Genomic DNA, 15,138 nt, shown 5'->3' with positions numbered 1-15,138 from the left:
AACATAATCATTACTTTTGAGGGAATAGTCAAAGTGATAGTTTGCTTTATAAAATTATAGGGATTAGCTAAGAAAGTTACAGATAGGGTGGTATCAAATCTTATTTACCTCTTTTGATCTTAAGCTATAACCAAAAGCTACTACCAGGCCCACCACACCCTGCTTTGGGTGCAAGCCTCAGACACTCAGGAAAGAGGGGGAGCCCTGCCTTGGGTAAGGAGGCAGAGGCCTGCTTTGGGTGGAAGCTCAAGACTGTCACACAGGAGGAGGGTTAATATTGTCAGTAAAAGACACCAAGTGTGCAAAGGCCTTTGAAAGGTCAACAATAATAATAGACTTAAGTTGCTACCCAAAGTGATCTTCTTGTACATTCACTAGCTTAATCAGCACCAATTAAGAACTGCCTATGTGAAAGATATCAGCATCTTTTTCTTTTTTTGTATCATTGTCACTATGTCTTAAGATTTCTCTCTTTTAAAAAAGGCCGTCTTCTAAGCCTTGGGATCTCTGGTTCTGATGGGACCAGGGTTGGGCTTTATTGTGAGGTGGGCCTCCTCTCAATAAACCTATTATTTAACTTGCGGTGTGATAAAAAAAAAAAGTTGGATGTAGAAAAAACATTTCACTCAATGGAGAAAAAGGAAGGAAAGAGGTTAAGGGAAAGGGAGGGAATAAGAGAGTAGGTGAAGGAGGGGCATCTGGTGGTGCAATGTATAGAGTTCATGGCCTGATATAAAGAAGACTAATCACCTTCCTGAGTTCAAATCTTGCCTCATACATTTATTAGCTGTGTGACCCTGGGCAAGTTACTTAACCCTGTTTGTCTTAGTTCCTTATCTTTAAATTAGCTGAAGGAAATAGAAAACCACTCTAGCATCTTTGCCAAGAAAACTCCCAATGCTGTCACGAAGAGTGAGTCAACAGAAACAATTAAACAACAACAAATAAATTAATCCTAAAGAATGGGTGAGTCAAAGAACCAATCATTGAAAGAAAAACAATTTCATTAAAGATAATGACAACAATGAGACAAAACACCAAAGTGTTTGATATGATGCCAAAGCAATATATCAAGGAAAATTTATATCTTAATACTTTTTCATCAATAAAAGAAAGATCAACAAATTGGGTGGGCAACTAAATAAATTCGAAAACTAAAAAATTGTACCCCCTATTTAAACATGAAAATAGAAATCCTGAAAACTAAAGGATAAATGAAATTAAGTGCAAACCCCCCAAATAAACCAATCCTGCCCTCTGTAGAGAAATATTCATTAGTTAAGAGTTCATTAGGAAATAGGGTAAATTAGCAAAATTTAATTCCCCCACAAACTGTCAGTCTTGTCTCCTTTCCACATAAGAGAGACGAATGAGTTGGGTTTGTTTAAATCTTAATGGAATCTCAGAGATGGGAGAGAATTTTCCCAAGGAGCTTTGGGAAAGTCAGTTGGACCAATGGATCTTTTTGGGGGCTTTTTTTGGTTCAAGGAAGGTTGTCCAAGAGCGGCTCTGTGAGTTTGGAAAATCTTGGTGAATTCACATCCTAAAAAAAATCCATTTTATCAGGCCATAGAAGAACAAGGAGATTGTTGGGTGTAGGACCTGTGCTTGCCCCAGTAGGTGGCAGCAAAGTCTGACCTGTCTGAGTAGAGAAGGTAGAACAATTTCTGACTAGCTGGAAATCAAATCTGAGCAGCAGGAAAGATAACCCTGACTTATTCTTCTCTATTATAAGTTTATATTTTAGATTAGGATAGATAGTTAAGGATTTTGGGTTTTAGATAAATAGGAAGAGAGGATAGCCTTGACTCTGTTTGAGGAAGAAGCAGGTCCTTGCAGACCAGATTGGTTTGGGTTGTTATAGATAGAGATTTAATAGAATAGGGATCTTACATAAACATAAGAAATACTTTTCTACTTGTCTTCCTTTTACTTTCCCTTCCTTCATTTTTATACCTACAGTAAATAGTTTTATATAACTGGTCTGAGCTGGAATTCTTTAAACTGATTTGAGAAGCTATCTTTCTTAACAATCAATACAGCAGCCTGTCTCAAGACACAGGTATTGGTAACATCCATACCAATGCCAATAATCAATAAGGGTTCAATACCCTTCCAAAACCTCAGGCCCCTCAAACCCACTGAATTAGCCAATAAATCTAGGAACTGGTCTTGTTTTGTTTTGTTTTAACAGGAAAAAATAAGCCATTGGTAGATGTGATTGAAGAAAAGAAGGAAACCAAATTACTAGTATCAAAAATGAAAAAGGGGAATTTATAACTAATAAAGAGGAAGTAAAAATGATTAGGGGCTACTTCACCCAATTATATGCTCATAAAAGACAATTTAAATCAAATAGACGAATATTTCCAAAAATATAAATTGTCTAGATTAACAGAACAGGAAATCAAGGATTTAAATAGCTCTGCCTTAAAAAAAAGAAACAGAATAATCTATAAATAAACTCCCTAAAGCAGAAAAAACAAGAGGCCCTGAGAGATTTGTAAGGCAGTTCTATGAAATACTTAAAGAATAATTCCAATATTACATAAACTGTTTGAAAAAAACCACAGGTAAAGAATACATAATCAAAATCAACAAAAATCACAACAAAAATCCTGAGTATATCAATAGATGAAGAAAACACTTTAAACAAGTTACATTAAAAAAAAACCAAACAAACCAAGAAACCAAAGAAACCAAAGATTTCTTCAATATAATCAATAATATCTATCTAAAACTAAGAGCTAACATTTTTTTGTAGTGGGGATAAGCTAGAGGCCTTTCTAATAAGATCAAGTAGAAAACAAAGATGTTCTTTATCACTATTAAGACTCAATACGGTTCTAGGAATGGCAATCTTAATTACAAGAAAAGAGAAGAAATGGAATAAGCAATAACGAAATTATTACTATTCAGTAACAAAAATTTTTATACATGACAGCATGATTTACTTAGAGAACCCTTGAGAACTAACTAAAAATCTTATCGAAACATTTAACAAACTCAGCAGAGTTACTGGGTACAAAATAAACTCACACAAATCACCAGTGTTTCTGTATATTGCTAACAAAATCCAGTAAAAGGAGATAGAAAATAACTACAGAAAGTACAAAATAAAGCATTGGGAAATCTGCCTACTAAGATATTCATAGTAATAAATGAATACAATTACAAAACACTCTTTTTACAAATATAAATTTAAATAATTGTAGAGATATTAACTGTTTATGGGTAGGACATTACAATATAAAATAAAAATAAAAATACTACCTAAAATAATTGACTTAGAATACTAGCAATTAAACTATCAAAGGATTGCCTTATAGAACTAAAAGAATAATAATAACAAAATTCACTTGGAGGAACAAAAAGTCAAGAATATCAAAAGAACTGATTAAAAATGGGAAGGAAAAATGCACCTAGCAGTACTAAATCTCAAACATAATTATCAAAACAATTTCATTAATAAAAGTTGATCAGTGGAACAGATTGAGTACATAATACACAGAAACAAACAGGCATAGTATCCTTGCAGTCTGAAGGAAACTAAATCTAGAACTAAGGATCAACATAAACAATTAGATGAGCATAAAAGAAATTACCTGTCAGATCTGTTGATAGGGAAGGAGTGTATGACCAAATTAAGAGATTAAGATCAGAGGATGTAAAATGGACACTTTTGATTTCACAAAATCAAAAAGTTTTTGAACCAACAAAACAAATGCAATGCAGCTAAATTTAGAAGGGAAATGGGAAACTGGGGGGGGGGGGGATTTTTTGCAGGTCAAGGAAGAGGAAGTAAGTTGGTGGGACCATTTGCAGATGTTAGCCTCTTCAACAGACCTGTGCAAGAACAAATTTGAAAATTAACACTAGCCAGTTCCCTTTTCTTTGGTACTCCAACATTAACTTTTGATAAAAAAAGGAGTTTTGATATTAAAATTAAAATTGCAACTACCTCACCATCTGATTGAATTAAATTGCACTTTATCCCACCTGATGATTGAATTAAAAAAAGACAAAGCCTGTTACTTATCTGTAAGCAAACTACTTAAAATAATGGGATTAAGGAAAGATAGTGGTGGATATGCAAATTCTGCTGCAACCCTAAAGGTCTTGTGGCTCCTGGCATCCAGAAGACCTTTAATTGGAGGGTGTGAAGATGGGATTAACTCTCACTTTCCTACTTTTGGATTTAATCACCTGAAGTACATACACCCTCACTTTACACTTTAGTGGGGGGAGTTTCACAACACCCTCACTTTACATGAAAGTGGAGGGAGGTCCACAACCCACGGGCTAAAGTGCGTAAGATTAAATTTTAATATCGAGTTATTGTATATTCATTTTTAAGCTTACAAGTAGATGGCAACTCAGAAACAACTGACTGTCCTCTGGGCAGTCCTAAGAAAATTCAAAACCTGTGATTGGTCCACATAAAATGGAAGGAAGGCACAGGAAGTGATGCAAAGAAGGGTCTTTAAAAGTAGCTGCAACTTCCTGTGACCAGCACTTTTTCCTTTGAACTTGGCTTTGGAGGAGCTCCAGCTTGGGATGGATCATTTGACTTAGTTATCTTGTATCCCTAAAAATCTTCTAACTACAGATGCATATGATAGTGTACCTTCTAAGAGGAAACTACAATAGGTAGAGATAAGAGGGAAATAGAAGAGAGAAAAAGCAAAACCAATGTTTGCTAGGCATATTGACAAAAAGCCAATTAGGGGTCAGTCCCCTTTGGCATGAGTGTACATTCTCAATAAATGTGTTCAACCCCCTTCAGTTCATCCAATTGCACCTCAAAGTTCATTCTGGATCTTCTTGATGCAGTGTAAATTTTTGCAGGCATCTTTCTCCAAACAGTTCATTTTCTGGATTGAAGGAGGTAGCACGCTTCTTTCCTTGAAATTTTTCTCAAACAAATTTTAAATTGTGGATACAATGGTCTTTGGAGAGGGATGTCACTAAAAGTGTAAATGAGTTCCAAGAGAGAAGGGGCTTTTCCCCCCATGGAATCCAGAGGGAGAAGGTGTTTTTGGGCCTGGCTCCATGGCTCTTGGTTCTTGGCCCAGCATTTGATTCTTGGATGGTTTCTTGGAGAAGACCTGCTAAGATAATGGCCAGCCACATGTGGCTAGAGGCCATTTCTTTCTCTGGCTCACTTTTTATTATTTAATAAATACTTTAAAATTAAGATATAACCTCCAGAGAATTTTAATCTTAACACAAGACTGATGGGTCTTTTTCCTGGCGACTGTTTAATTTAAAGTTGACTAGTGCTTACATAGGACGGGCAGTGTGAGAATGGGTGCTAGGAATGCCCGTTGTGTTTATTACATTATTTATCTTGAATTCCTAAGTCAATATCAGATTTTCACTACTATGATGTCATATGATTAATTACGTATGTCTTTTATTTTTTTAGGAGCAAATTCAGAGAAGAAAAATGAAGTGTCACAAATAGATTTTAACAGATGATGGCCTCAAATAGTTTTTAGGAATCTATGAAGAGGAGTGGGTGTGGTACTCAAGATGCAGGAAATAAAGGTCATGAAGGAGACAAGATGAGATGGGATCAAAGGTACCAGGAGAGGTGCAAGCTTCAACCAGAAAAAAAGAAATCGTTTTTTCGCTAGGACTAAAGGGAAAGAGGAGGTTGAAGACACTGAAAGGTTTAGAGAATGGGAAAAGAGAAGTTGAAAGATTTTACAGATGGCCTCAATATTTCTAGTAAAAAGAAAGGAAATATCATTTGTTAGTAGTAAAAATAAAGAGAAAGAGATTATCGACCTAAATGAACCAATGCAAAATGAAGGAAGCAGAGCCAAGAAAACAGTATACGCTATGACTACAACAGAAGGAACAACTCAGGAAAAAAAATTAAAAGTGAATTTTACAAAAGTATAAAAACAAGAATGGCTCAAAAAAATAAATATATGAGAAGACACTCTCATCTTATCCCATTTTAAGAGGTGGGACACCCATGAGTTGTTGCACATCGTGCCTATTTTCAGACTTTTTTGAGGTATTGATCAGTTATGCTGATCCCCTCCCCCCTTTTTTTGTCTTAAATGTTTTTTGTTATATGGCATGGCTCTCTGTGAAGGGCAGGAGGAGTAATACTGAGGAAGACTAAAGTGAAGTAAAAAATTCAAAAGACACCAATAGGAACTTATTTAAAACAAACAAACAACTGCTGTATTCAATATGGGCTCCGATGATTAGGTAGAACACGTCTGTGGTGGATCCAGTTAGTCCAATTGCATGATTTCTTATAGCCGTGTCTGGTAGCTTGGGGACAGGAAGTGAAGAAGCAGGTTGGATGAGCTATTAGGGTTAAGGGTTAGTGAAGGTAAGGGGAGCAGAGGAAGTCATTAGAACCCGGAGAGGATGGAAGTGACTTAATAGGGAGGAAAGTGAAGAAAGAAAATAATGTGGGAGAACGGAAAAGAATGAGGAACTAAAGGATAAATACAAGTAGGAGTGGGGGAGGCATAACAATAGGGAGATTCAGAAAAAAAAGGATACATTTAAAGTTCAGCAGTTCAAAGGTCAGAGCTCATGAGGCTCTACAAGTGTGTCCTATGAACAATTAGCTAGTAATTTCAAATAACTCTTGGCCAAGGCATTTACCAATATGGCATTAATAAAAGTAAGAGCAGTTACTACAAAACGTTACTAACATAAGGAGAACACACTCCCACAAATACAGCATCCCTTGGGAAGGATGGGTTCAAATGTAAGAGTACAATGGTAGTAAGACAGAGGTGTACTAAAGTAATTCTGGATTATTTATTCTCTGAATTCCAAATTTTAAACATGGCTCTGTTTATTTCCTTGCAACAATTAAAGAAAGGCCTGAGAAATTTCAAAGAAACCAATTCACTGAACTATTCAGAAACTTAAAAAAACATATATTTATAAATACCTAGAAAGATAATAATAATAATAAATTTTCACACATATATTTCATATATATATGCATATATATATTCTCATTTTTGGCCTTGTAAAGTCAAAGGCAGAATTTGCCATCTTTCTTTGATTAAAAAAAAAAACTTTTTCAAATTAAGAATGTTTTAGAAATAAATGAAATGTCTGTATAATAAAAAGATTTTCAAAGCATTAAATATTTATTTTACAAAAGAATTGAGCACATCATTCCTTTAAATTATGATCTTTTGTGTATTTAAAAATTTGATTAAAAAAACCTACTCATGCATTTATTTATATTACCTAAGGTGGTTTTCAGGAAGTCCCTGTAATGGTGACACATTTGGGGGGAATAGTCCTGGCTTCATAAGATTTAGTTGCCGAGCAGAGCGGCACTATTTTACAAGTGAGGATCATGACATTATTACAAATAGATGCCATGAGATTTAAATATGTTTATTCATCAATCCACAGCACTGTATAAAGGGAACATAGAAATTGTACTTACCAGCCAAAGCAAGAATATATTCCTGAAATCTTGTTCCAATTCGGTTTGTGGCAGTACAGTTATAGCGTCCAAAGTCACTGTCAGACGTAGGCGCGATCTTAGTTTAAAAACAAAGAGACATGTTGGAAGCGCTCTACAAGATCCATGCACGGCGCTAGCAAGGCTGCTCATTAATTGGTGCCCCTCTTGATACTGAAGTCGAGCTCAATTCCCATCATTTTATTTCTACTGAAAATGAGTGTGTTCAAAACTCTTTGAAATACATTTAAAATTCATCTGAAATATATCATTAACCTACCAACCTTCGTGCTCAAATTCTGGACTCGATACCTACAATCGCATCCATTCAACGGACATGTTTGCCCATAGAAAGAGATTTAATGTTCACTTCCAGAACGATCGTTAGGAAAATGCGTGCCACAGATGACTGTCATCGTCAGCTTGGGTGAAGGAAAACACCAGAAATATTTATCATGAAGAAATAAAATTAACTAAAGCTTATGTTCATTTTGAGAAGGAAAAAGGCTCTCGGTAATCCCATCGCAGTCCGCGATTGATTCGTTTCTGCACTCGAGTATGAAAACAAAAGGAAGAAAGTGTTGAATGAAATCCTTCTCCGGGCTCTGGGGACAGCGCAGAGCTTCTAACGGGGAGAATGCATTTAGCAGACAAACTAATGAGACTAGTTAGCATTTACGCACCATTTCTGAAATTGGAGAGTCCGTGTGTCCTCTTGTTTGAGCTCCTTCTTGACCTATCCGTGTGATTTTTAAATATTTGTTTTCTGATATTTTGCCATTGGGTTGGTCTCTCTATACGTGACCTCAGAAACCCCGTAAGTCGGTCACCGTTATTATCCGTTTACAGAGGAGAAAATGAAGACTTCAAGAGGTTTGACGACGTGCCGAGGGCCGGTCACATGGTTCAGTAAGTATCCGAGGCAAGCTTCGAACCCAGGTCTTTCTGCCTGAGTGCAGCACTTTCTCTCCTGGGTCTCCTAGTGGACTAAATCGTGAATGCAGCGTGAATACTCGACGTTTACACGAGGCCTTTCTGAGAAGTCGCTGCCATTTTCAGAGGACCACAGAAGAAAGGCTCGCAGCAAGAGGGCTGCACAGAAGCCACCAAGAGGCCACCTTTCAGAGGAAACAGGGCGGGATGCCCAGGCCGCCCCGAGCATGTTCCGGAGATTCTTTGAGGCGGATCCGCGAATGCGGCCCGGAACCCGGGAGGGCCCCAAAGTCTTCTCTCGGAGCCCGGCTGGCCCACGAGGAAGCCGGACAGCAAGCGTCCACGGACCACGTGTGGAGGAGCCGGAGCGGCCGACGACAAGAAGGACCGACCGAGGGTCTGGCCGAAGGCTGGGCTCCGGAGAGACCTTCAGGGCACGGCGAGGCGCTTCTGCCCCAAAGAAAGGGCCTCCGCGCTACCCTCGGTGCCCAGATCCCAGCCCAATGAGGGCCCTCAGGCCCCCGGACGTGGGCCCGGCCCCCGAGTTCTCCAGGGCAAACGTGGGGTGCAGGGGACGGCTGAGGAGATTTGCCACCATTTAAATCCCACGTGCACACACACACGGGCACGCATGGCGGCCCCGGCGAGTCAACCAACGCCTACGAGAAGCTTTTCTTGGGACGCCGAATCGTGTCGGACAAGACTCAAATAGGTCACAAACAGGAGGATGGTTGGTCGAATCCGGCGATTAGGGTTCTCGTGAGGAAAACACAGAAGGCCGTCCGCGTTCCGCCCTCCCCTCGCTGTGCGCTGTCTGCAGGAGACGGTCTTCTCTGTTCGTCCTTGATCTCTCTCACGACGCACCTCCTCTGCCCGCCAACGCCAGCGCAGCTGAACGGTTCTCTCCGGGGGCCCTGGTGGCGATGCTCGGCATTACCTCGTCCGTCCCCAGGCCTTCCCTTCCCAAGTTACAAACGCTCAGGCCTGCGGGCTCTCTCTGTTCCCCAAAGGAAGCTTCATTGTGGGGACAACAGTATCTCCCTCCCTCCAGAAGTCAGGAGCCCAACCGTCGCTCTTAAGGGCCTCGAGGCTCCTGCACTGGCTCTCAAGGGCTCCGATTGTTTGTGCACAGGAAGGAAGGCCTGCACGTCCTCAGTCCCGTCAAAAGTTCGTTTTCCAGCCCCCATTCACCTTGCCCGCTCGGGCATTCTGTGAGCCGGCGTTTCCTTACGTTGTAGTCCAATCTTTTCTTTCCTGTCCATCCCGGATGCCTCGTTCCAGCACGACTTGGCTGGAGATCTCTGTGATCTGATCTCTGTTGTTGCTGTTGGCCCGCTGCTCCCCTGCCCGGGTAGGGCACCTTCTTGGACCTGGGAGAGCAGAAATCTGGCCACCACGCGGCTCCCTGCCTGTCTGAGACATGTGCTTGTTCTTTTTGCTTTTCCCCATCAGACCAACCCTTCCCCGGCCACGAGGACTTCCGCACAGGGCCTTCCGCTGATCTCTTCCTCACATCATCTTCCAAAAGACAGTTCGTACGTTGACTCTCTAAACTGTTCTCTGGGCCACTTTTGGACAGAAAAATTCCAATTAAAAATGTAAAAATTGTGGCCTCCCTGGCTGGAAAGGAACTGGCAGGAGCTGGGAAGAGCTGGGCGTGAGAAGGTGCAAAGGCAGGGCCCACGCAGGTCCGGAGACCTTCCTGAGGGCTGATAATAGTGATGAGACCAGGTCTGCCCCGTGGGAGGAGCCACTGGATGGCTGGACAGTGGAGAGAGTTGCGATGGAGGAGGCCGCGGTCGTGACCCCAAGCCTGGGGGACTGGAGGAAGAGTGGCCTCCACAGCAACAGAGAAGCAGGGCTGAGGCTAACCAGGAGCTCAGCCGGGACAGGCGGAGAGGGAGACGCCTGCAGGACATCAACTGTGAGGGGCCCAGCAAGCGGAGAGCCGGGCCTGGAGGTTAGGGCTGGGGGAGGAGACCTGGAGAGCTCTGCATGGAGATGCACTGACGGACACTGGGCAGCGGAGGATATCGCTAAAGGCGCTGGCAAGAGGGAAGAGCAGAGCGCCCAGGACAGGGCTCTGAGGACGTCCATCCTTGTGACCAGAACCTGCTCAGGCCAAGCACAGCCGACTGCGGAGGGGTCAGAAAGGCAGGAAGGAGAATGAGGAAGGAGCAGAGTGCCCAGGACAGGGCTCTGAGGACATCCATCCTTGTCAGGAGGGGTCAGAAAGGCAGGAAGGAGAATGAGGAAGAGCAGAGTGCAGACCCAGAAGAGTGTCACATGGCAGATGGACAATGGCCGACTGCAGAGCGGTCAAGGACAAGGGCTGGCTCGGATGCAGGCATGTCTGTCCACCTGGACTCTCATCTGGGCTCTCACAGGAAGGGAAAGAGAGGATTGGCTAGCGAGGCCTTCCCCTGGGTCACAGGAAGCTGCTGGAAACATTTAGCCTGGAGAGGACTTGGGGATGTTTATGTGGAGAGGACTTGGGGATGTTTATGCATACATGTAGGCTGTTACATGAGGAAAGGAATAATGAATACAATGAGGAACGTTTCCAATGTTGGCTTCTTAGTCCACGCCAGGCAGGCGCTACAAGGAGAGCCTCTGACTTCCAATGGCCTCAGGCCTGGGAGCAGGAAGGAGCCCCCTGAGTCCCCGGCGGTCACAGAAAGGTGTCTGGTTCAAGCACTCCCCAGGACGGTGAGGGGCGCCCTGAATCCTTTGGGGAAGCCCTGCCTGGCTGGGCTCTGGAGGGCGGCCGAGTTTAGAGGGACATGAGGGAGGCTTCCTATCAAGCAGCATCTCAAACCGAGGTAAGCTGGTCGGGAGACGATGGGTTCCTCCAAGCGGAGTCTTCCAGCGAAGGCCGGCTTTGGGGAAGCTCAACGTGGCCACATGAAGCAATGGAAGGAGAGCAGCCCTTGGCATCGGGAAGCCCTGAGTTCCGTTCTGGGCCTGGTTCCTAGTGAGACCCTAAGCAGGCCACTGAAGCTCTCCAGATATGGGTAAGGCCATGCAGTGCGCCTGCGCACGCTGCGTGAGGCCGTGCAGTGCGCCTGCGCACGCTGCGTGAGGCCGTGCAGTGCGCCTGCGTATACTGTGTGAGGCTGTGCAGTGTCTGCGTATACTGTGCCTGCATATACTGCGTGAGGCCGTGCAGTGTGCCTGTGCATACTGCGTGAGGCCGTGCAGTGCGCCTGCGCACGCTGCGTGAGGCCGTGCAGTGCGCCTGCGCACGCTGCGTGAGGCCGTGCAGTGCGCCTGCGTATACTGTGTGAGGCTGTGCAGTGTCTGCGTATACTGTGCCTGCATATACTGCGTGAGGCCGTGCAGTGTGCCTGCGCATACTGCGTGAGGCCGTGCAGTGCGCCTGCGCATGCTGCGTGAGGCCGTGCAGTGCGCCTGCGCACGCTGCGTGAGGCCGTGCAGTGCGCCTGCGCATACTGAGTGAGGCCGTGCAGTGCGCCTGCGCATACTGCGTGAGGCCGTGCAGTGTGACTGCATATACTGCGTGAGGCCGTGCAGTGCGCCTGCGCATACTGCGTGAGGCCGTGCAGTGCGCCTGCATATACTGCGTGAGGCCGTGCAGTGCGCCTGCGCATACTGAGTGAGGCCGTGCAGTGCGCCTGCGCATGCTGCGTGAGGCCGTGCAGTGTGACTGCATATACTGCGTGAGGCCGTGCAGTGCGCCTGCGCATACTGCGTGAGGCCGTGCAGTGCGCCTGCATATACTGCGTGAGGCCGTGCAGTGCGCCTGCGCATACTGAGTGAGGCCGTGCAGTGCGCCTGCGCATGCTGCGTGAGGCCGTGCAGTGCGCCTGCGCATGCTGCGTGAGGCCGTGCAGTGCGCCTGCGCATGCTGCGTGAGGCCGTGCAGTGCGCCTGCGTATACTGTGTGAGGCCGTGCAGTGTCTGCGTATACTGTGCCTGCGCATACTGCGTGAGGCCATACAGTGATCCTGTGCATACTGCGTGGGGCCGTGCAGTGCGCCTGCGCATACTGAGTGAGGCCGTGCAGTGCGCCTGCGCATGCTGCGTGAGGCCGTGCAGTGCACCTGCGTATACTGTGTGAGGCCGTGCAGTGTCTGCGTATACTGTGCCTGCGCATACTGCGTGAGGCCATACAGTGATCCTGTGCATACTGCGTGGGGCCGTGCAGTGCGCCTGCGCATACTGAGTGAGGCCGTGCAGTGCGCCTGCGCATACTGTGTGAGGCTGTGCAGTGTCTGCGTATACTGTGCCTGCGCATACTGCGTGAGGCCGTGCAGTGCACCTGTGTATACTGCGTGAGGCCGTGCAGTGCGCCTGCGCATACTGCGTGAGGCCATACAGTGCACCTGCACATACTGCGTGAGGCCGTGCAGTGCGCCTGCGCATACTGCGTGAGGCCGTGCAGTGCGCCTGCGCATACTGCGTGAGGCCGTGCAGTGCGCCTGCGCATACTGCGTGAGGCCGTGCAGTGCGCCTGCGCATACTGCGTGAGGCCGTGCAGTGCGCCTGCGCATACTGCGTGAGGCCGTGCAGTGCGCCTGCGCATACTGCGTGAGGCCGTGCAGTGCGCCTGCGTATACTGTGTGAGGCTGTGCAGTGTCTGCGTATACTGTGCCTGCGCATACTGCGTGAGGCCGTGCAGTGATCCTGCGCATACTGCGTGAGGCCGTGCAGTGCACCTGCACATACTGCGTGAGGCCGTGCAGTGCGCCTGCGTATACTGCGTGAGGCCGTGCAGTGCGCCTGCGCATACTGCGTGAGGCCGTGCAGTGCGCCTGCGCATACTGCGTGAGGCCGTGCAGTGCGCCTGCGTATACTGTGTGAGGCCGTGCAGTGCGCCTGCGCATGCTGCGTGAGGCCGTGCAGTGCGCCTGCGCACGCTGCGTGAGGCCGTGCAGTGCGCCTGCGCATACTGAGTGAGGCCGTGCAGTGCGCCTGCGCATACTGCGTGAGGCCGTGCAGTGTGACTGCATATACTGCGTGAGGCCGTGCAGTGCGCCTGCACATACTGCGTGAGGCCGTGCAGTGCGCCTGCGCATACTGAGTGAGGCCGTGCAGTGCGCCTGCGCATGCTGCGTGAGGCCGTGCAGTGTGACTGCATATACTGCGTGAGGCCGTGCAGTGCGCCTGCGCATACTGCGTGAGGCCGTGCAGTGCGCCTGCATATACTGCGTGAGGCCGTGCAGTGCGCCTGCGCATACTGAGTGAGGCCGTGCAGTGCGCCTGCGCATGCTGCGTGAGGCCGTGCAGTGCGCCTGCGCATGCTGCGTGAGGCCGTGCAGTGCGCCTGCGCATGCTGCGTGAGGCCGTGCAGTGCGCCTGCGTATACTGTGTGAGGCCGTGCAGTGTCTGCGTATACTGTGCCTGCGCATACTGCGTGAGGCCATACAGTGATCCTGTGCATACTGCGTGGGGCCGTGCAGTGCGCCTGCGCATACTGAGTGAGGCCGTGCAGTGCGCCTGCGTATACTGTGTGAGGCCGTGCAGTGCGCCTGCGCATGCTGCGTGAGGCCGTGCAGTGCGCCTGCGCACGCTGCGTGAGGCCGTGCAGTGCGCCTGCGCATGCTGAGTGAGGCCGTGCAGTGCGCCTGCGCATACTGCGTGAGGCCGTGCAGTGTGACTGCATATACTGCGTGAGGCCGTGCAGTGCGCCTGCGCATACTGCGTGAGGCCGTGCAGTGCGCCTGCGCATACTGCGTGAGGCCGTGCAGTGCGCCTGCGCATACTGCGTGAGGCCGTGCAGTGCGCCTGCGCATACTGCGTGAGGCCGTGCAGTGCGCCTGCGTATACTGTGTGAGGCCGTGCAGTGTCTGCGTATACTGTGCCTGCGCATACTGCGTGAGGCCATACAGTGATCCTGTGCATACTGCGTGGGGCCGTGCAGTGCGCCTGCGCATACTGAGTGAGGCCGTGCAGTGCGCCTGCGCATACTGTGTGAGGCTGTGCAGTGTCTGCGTATACTGTGCCTGCGCATACTGCGTGAGGCCGTGCAGTGCACCTGTGTATACTGCGTGAGGCCGTGCAGTGCGCCTGCGCATACTGCGTGAGGCCATACAGTGCACCTGCACATACTGCGTGAGGCCGTGCAGTGCGCCTGCGCATACTGCGTGAGGCCGTGCAGTGCGCCTGCGCATACTGCGTGAGGCCGTGCAGTGCGCCTGCGCATACTGCGTGAGGCCGTGCAGTGCGCCTGCGTATACTGTGTGAGGCTGTGCAGTGTCTGCGTATACTGTGCCTGCGCATACTGCGTGAGGCCGTGCAGTGCGCCTGCGCATACTGCGTGAGGCCGTGCAGTGCGCCTGCGTATACTGTGTGAGGCTGTGCAGTGCGCCTGCGTATACTGTGTGAGGCTGTGCAGTGTCTGCGTATACTGTGCCTGCGCATACTGCGTGAGGCCGTGCAGTGATCCTGCGCATACTGCGTGAGGCCGTGCAGTGCACCTGCACATACTGCGTGAGGCCGTGCAGTGCGCCTGCGCATACTGCGTGAGGCCGTGCAGTGCGCCTGCGTATACTGTGTGAGGCTGTGCAGTGCGCCTGCGTATACTGTGTGAGGCTGTGCAGTGTCTGCGTATACTGTGCCTGCGCATACTGCGTGAGGCCGTGCAGTGATCCTGCGCATACTGCGTGAGGCCGTGCAGTGCACCTGCACATACTGCGTGAGGCCGTGCAGTGCGCCTGCGTATACTGCGTGAGGCCGTGCAGTAACCGGGCCCAATGGCACTGGGGAGAAGGTTTCTCTGG

At 47.6% G+C, this 15,138-nt stretch overlaps 1 protein-coding gene across 5 annotated transcripts in view; it reads right to left on the bottom strand.

Annotated features, from left to right (window-relative positions):
- Positions 1–15,138, bottom strand: part of NCAM2 (neural cell adhesion molecule 2) — a 259,192-nt gene that overhangs the window by 88,905 nt on the left and 155,149 nt on the right. For all 5 annotated transcript variants that reach the window (XM_056825986.1, XM_056825982.1, XM_056825983.1 and 2 more), the window contains one exon: positions 7,445–7,541. In XM_056825986.1, coding sequence (XP_056681964.1) covers positions 7,445–7,541 — 97 coding nt within the window. The remainder of the gene's footprint in view (positions 1–7,444; positions 7,542–15,138) is intronic.

Source organism: Monodelphis domestica, chromosome 4, assembly GCF_027887165.1.
Source record: "Monodelphis domestica isolate mMonDom1 chromosome 4, mMonDom1.pri, whole genome shotgun sequence".
Taxonomy (NCBI): domain Eukaryota; kingdom Metazoa; phylum Chordata; class Mammalia; order Didelphimorphia; family Didelphidae; genus Monodelphis; species Monodelphis domestica.
This window is presented reverse-complemented; position numbering and strand designations above follow the sequence as displayed.